Source organism: Mercenaria mercenaria, chromosome 1 (assembly GCF_021730395.1).
Source record: "Mercenaria mercenaria strain notata chromosome 1, MADL_Memer_1, whole genome shotgun sequence".
In the NCBI taxonomy this organism is placed as follows: domain Eukaryota; kingdom Metazoa; phylum Mollusca; class Bivalvia; order Venerida; family Veneridae; genus Mercenaria; species Mercenaria mercenaria.
In genome coordinates, this window is record NC_069361.1 from 98,210,939 (window position 1) to 98,216,938 (window position 6,000).

The 6,000-nt window shown below is 36.0% G+C and overlaps 1 protein-coding gene across 1 annotated transcript in view; it reads right to left on the reverse strand.

Moving 5' to 3' along the window:
- The window catches only part of LOC123564080 (uncharacterized), a 54,132-nt gene extending 49,563 nt beyond the window's left edge, over positions 1-4,569 (reverse strand). The window contains exon 1 of the mRNA XM_045357377.2: positions 3,304-4,569. Within this exon, the coding sequence (XP_045213312.2) occupies positions 3,304-4,347 (1,044 nt within the window). The 5' untranslated portion in view covers positions 4,348-4,569. The remainder of the gene's footprint in view (positions 1-3,303) is intronic.
- Positions 4,570-6,000: the final 1,431 nt, after the last annotated feature.

The following is a 6,000-nucleotide window of genomic DNA, read 5'->3' on the forward strand; positions in this document are numbered from 1 at the left end:
CAGTAAACAAAAAAATAAAAGTTTTGACTAGATTACCGGATATTCAAAAGCGAAAGTAGACTGCGTCAAAATATTATTTAGTTTATTGTGCGGCATTACATTCAGTTTACGAATACAATCAAATAACACAGGTTGCTCAATTCACCGATTATAAACGAGGAAAGTTGTATAGCTGTTGTATGAATAATAAATTCTAGTTGATAGAAAAATTACTAATGAGTCGCTGACAAATACGAAATTATATTTATCTAAATTTTCTTATTGGTTTTATTATGTGGAATTTGGTCCGTAAAATAGCTGTAAACCAGTCTGCTACCTGCACCGGAAATGAAAGGAGAAAAATGAAAACAAAGTTGAATCGTGCTGGCAAGAAAAGGATTTTTTTTTGTGAATCTTCTTGGTTTACGTTCGTGTTACTTAATTTTATAAAATAACCGGTATTCGAAAATCATATTGCAATATCGTATCGTCGGAAAAAAAATCGCAATAACCGGTCTACCGCGGTATATCGCCCACCCCTACTAAATTCCTCCAGCGTACATCCTGTGTACTATGTAGTCTACAGCATGTACGCAGCAAGAGTACACAGCAGGCCTTTTTCCTCTGTAAGGGCGCTGAACTGTCCAGAAGTGTGGCCCAATCATGCAGTCCCTTTCCGGAATTCAATACATATATGAGTAAACTGACAATGGTTTTGTAGAATAATATAAATAATTTATATGCTGTTAAATTTTTATGTAAAACAATCATGACAATGCTTTCTTTCTATGATTTGATGATGTTCAAACTTTTTTCTCCGAAACATGGACCTAACTCTTAAGTCGTTTACTTTCAATACAATTTGTAAACATCCGGTAAACTAGATGAATAATTTGCGACTAGAAATATTAGGATATGGACGATGCAAATGCAGATTTTTTTGTATTATCAAAATATGTATTAAAATTGACATATTGACTGAACTGAATAGAAATTTTTGCTGATTTGCCAATATTAAATCAGAGGTATCTCATTCCGCCTGCTTCGGTTCAGTTTTCTTGACTCACTGGATTTTAATTTCTAATCTTAAATACATAACAAATATCTTCGCTATCAGCACTAGACAGGATTTATAAATTGCCATGACAGTTTTGGCACCGAGTATCATATTATCTAAACACAAATAGTATAGTTGTTAATAGCAGTTTCCTCAGAATATTACAGTTAATAATTAAACAAGAGCTGTCTCCATAGGATGACACAAGCCCCTGATGGCACTTTGAATGGATAGTTATGGCCGATGTTTGAGTTTAAGACCTTTGACCTACGGACCTGGGTCTTGCGCGCGACACGTCGTCTTACTGTGGTACATCTTCATGCCAAATAATTTTAAAATCCACGCATGAATGACAAAGATATGGACCGGACACGCCCATCAATGCACTATCATGAAATATGACCTTTAACGTCTAAGTGGGACCTTGACCTTTGAGGTACGGACCTGGGTCTTGCGCATGACACGTCGTCTTACTGTGGTACACATTCATGCCAAGTTATTTGAAAATCCATCCATCGATGACAAAGATATGGACCGGACACGAATGCACTATCATGAAAAATGACCTTTAACGTCTAAGTGTGACCTTGACCTTTGAGCTACGGACCTGGGTCTTGCGTGCGACACGTCGTCTTACTGTGGTACACATTCATGCCAAGTTATTTGAAAATCGATCCATCGATGACAAAGATATGGACCGGACACGAATGCACTATCATGAAAAATGACCTTTAACGTCTAAGTGTGACCTTGACCTTTGAGCTACGGACCTGGGTCTTGCGCGCGACACGTCGTCTTACTGTGGTACACATTCATGCCAAGTTATTTGAAAATCCATCCATGGATGACAAAGATATGGACCGGACACGAAAATTGCGGACAGACGGACAGACAGTTCAAAAACTATATGCCTCCCTTCGGGGGCATAAAAATAATTTATTATAATTATGTGAAACAGTAACAGATTTACTTTATTTTTTTCTTGAAATATGATCCCTCTTTCAGGGTTCCTGCTGTCGGTCGCCAATGGCGTCCAAAAAAAAAAAAAACAATGAAAAAAAAAATCAGCGACCTAATCTTACCCACAGACGTAAATTTCTTACACTGTGCAACTGAAACCTGTATGACACTTAAGACTGATGAGTGTTTTGAGTAGCTAGTGACATTAAGGTGGTCAAAATATAATATTATTGGATGAACTGACAAGTTTTATTACCCAGCTGATTAGATAATTATGCATGCGTTGCTTAATGCTGTTTGTAGCAGATTCAAAACAATGAAATGTTGTGATATCGCTGACGCAGTTAACTGGTATCTATATGATTGAAATAAATTTTAATAACTATATACATGTTTGTTAATGAATGCCTGTAATTATTATTATATCGAACAAAAGTGGTATGTTGCCTCTCATAGACTATTGGCTCAAACTTTGGAGCCAAAGGCGCAACTTTTTCTGATTGGCGAATTTGTTGGCACAAAGTGAAAATGACCCAGAGGAAACCCTGCTCTTTGTTTAATACTAGACAGCAATACAAATTTATGCCCAATCCTATATCACTGTTGTTACTTGTTTCTGAATTACTTGGTAAGTGAATAAATTTATGTTTTTTCTTGTGAGCAAATTGAAATAATATATAACATAATCTAGGTTATGTTAAAAATGCATTCAAAAGTCTGGACAAACACATACAGAATGAAGTACATACAAACAAGAGTATGGCCAAAATTAAAAACATGTTTGTTTGCCGTCTCCCTACCTACCCGCTTAAAATGCTGCACCCCAAAAGTTTTTATTGGACAATGCTGGTCAATTTATTTTTTTTAAGCTGCGATATGACAAGTGCCACATATATTTCAAGTAAGCAAAATAATAAGTAAGAAAGTTTTAATTGTATTATTTAATTTCATCCTTTTATACATACATTATACAGATTTGCCTTATTTTTACAGAAGAAATGTTCTGTAAGAAACGATCATATATCTACTGGTAAAAGTAAAAATCTACCACCAAAAAAAAAAAAAAAAAAAGAATTGCCTACCTACCTACCCAACTTTAAAAAGTAGGGTCTACCTACCAACCCCACTTTAAAAAGTAGTGTCGGGAGACAGCAAACAAAGACTTTTTAAATGCAGCCTATGTTGTGATTTTTTTCGTATGAATTGTTTTGTTTTAACAAATTATTTTTTTAATCATTCATTTCGCAATCTGTCAGCAAAGCCCCTCGAAATTTTTTTAGTTACACGGTGCACACTACAAAACCTACCTCTCCGCCATTATGATTCCAATATGGTTGATAAACTTCTAGAATAACTCTGCTATATCCGTATATATCCACTTTGTTTGGATTAAATGGATCTACCATAAACTCTTCAATCCTGATTTTGTGATTTCCCTTTCCCTGCAACTTTTCAGTACCATTCAGTTCTGTTGAATAATATATGTATAATTTTCCATTAGAAGTATAATCTGGATGAAACTCCATTCCAAGCATTCCACGTTCATCACCTTTTCTTGAGGTTGTTTTGACGTCCATTCGTATATCTAGAAAGGGTTCAGGTAAAATAGTTTCATTTATATACATGATATGAACAAGACCAAGTTGTTCTCCTATAAATAACCTGTCTGAACCATCTTTTACGTGCTTTAAAAATATTGGATTTCGGAACTGAACTTTGTCATATGGTTTCACACAAATACACCCTTCCTTTGTCACTTTTTCAATTGATATATTACCAGTAAGAATGGGATTTGATAACAGTTCTGGGAAACAATAGTCCACGTCAGTTATTGATATATTTGAACAAAATGCAGTTTCATTTTGATTTACTTTCATGTTCAGTCTGGTCCTCTCTTCTATGTATTCACTTCCTGCAACATCCATGTAATATTTTACTAAATCTTTACAAGATTTATAAAACTCCGAACAGAACGACCCACACAATGCTGGAAAAGCTCTTGGCTTATAAGCATTACTCGTCTGAGTCTTCTCGGAATCAAAAATGTGAGCTGCGTATGGTGAACATGTCTGACATAAGAATGTTTTAGCATAATCCGAACATTTTCTCCACAAAGACTTCTCTTTAGCAGGAATTAAATTCCCAATTCGCAGAAATTTGTTCTTCAATTCCATATCGTTCTGTGGTGTGCAGCAGCCAAATTGTTCATAATCTTTACAGAACAACAAGTTAGCATGGGCATTGAATGGAGGCCTAGAATCTAGGCACTGCGGATGTCCATCACTCTCATGTACAAGTACTATCCAAGTGATCAGAAAAATAATTGATATTCCGCACACATTGCCAGCCATCTTGCCAGCTCGATCGTTATACAACAAGTGGAGATGAAAGTAGTATTAGTGCGTAGTAAAGACTCGTGAATATTTACGCTTCATGATTCAGGATGAAACAGGAAACCACTCGAGGGAAACTACTGTTGACAGTCCATCATCATATTTTGTTATGGTCCAGTTGACATATGGCGGGAGTATAACCGGTGGCAAAGTGAAATAATTGTATTGTGTTTTGCTACTGCGGCCGTAAACCGCCAGTCGGTGCGCCGAATCATCGACACCGTGGTGCTTTAATATAGTCCAAATAATAGGACATTCTGTGACCGCGTGATAACTTTCTTTCTATTCTTTTATAGTAATGGCAAACATTCCTGACATAATATAATGGCCATGCGTGGGGGTTAGTAAAGTGATATTTTAACCTGAAATTCTAAGTCAAAAGGGGAGATAGTTCATGAAATACGTACTGGTGCTACAGTTATGGTCCTTGTGTTATATGATGTGAATGATGATGCTGGACAACTATTTTAAGTTTGAATTAAATCCTTTCTGTAATAACAGAAATATAGTGAAAATGCATTGATAAAAATTAACCCAATATTTTAAGTAAAAGATGGCACTATTCATGAACAAGAGGGTCATGATGACCCTGGATCACTCACCTGAGTAATATGAGCCACATGTTTCATATGGCAAACTGATGCTAAAATATTGATAAGGTAGGTCAGAAGGTCACATTCGTAACTGAAAGTCAGTTTTAAGATCGGTGTGCAAACTGTACATGTCATTCAAATTTCATGGCTGTATCTTAAAAAACAAGAAAGTAGGTCAAGGTCACAGTAAAGTGATACCTAATCGCTTGGGGTCATCAGGTAATTATAACTAAACAGTCCAGGAAATATGATCTGATAATTTTTGAAGTATTTTTCCTATATAATTCATAATTATAACAAGTGACCCCCAGGGCGGGGCCTCTTTTTACCCCAGGGGCATAATTTAAACAACTTGTTAGAGATCCACCAGGCAATGCTACATACCAAATATCAAAGGCCTAGGCCTTGAACTTTCAGACAAGAAGATCTTTAATTTTTTTCCCTATATAAGTCTATGTTAAACTTGGTAGCCCCAGGGCAGGGCCTCTTTTCACCCTTAATATCAAAAGCCTAGGCCTTGCAGTTTCAGGCAAGAAGATTTTTAAAGTTTTTTTCCTATGTACAGTCAACATTGTATTAAGAGACCACACAAGGGACTGCTAAGAAGTGGTCTCTTAATGAAGTTCAGTCAGATGAAAAAAAAAGTTATTTTTAACTGTTAATGTAACTGTATTTATTATGAACATATATGTGTGGTTTAAAATCTGTTTTAACATCTCGAACACTTTTCCAAGTCTACAAACCGTGAAATTTATGGCTACATTGTTTGTCAGTTCAACTGATACAAAAGTTAATTGCATTCAGTCACGTGCAAAACGTACTCGCTAATTACATAGATGAAGAAATGCCCGGTAGAATTTTGATACCCGGTCGCTTAATAGATACTTTTGTGGAATAATTTACCTATCGGGACTACATTAATGTGGTCGCTAGTCGTTTAATAAACAAGAGGACCATGATGGTCCTGAATCGCTCACCTCTTCCCACATGACCCAGTATTGAGCATGACGTCGTTTTT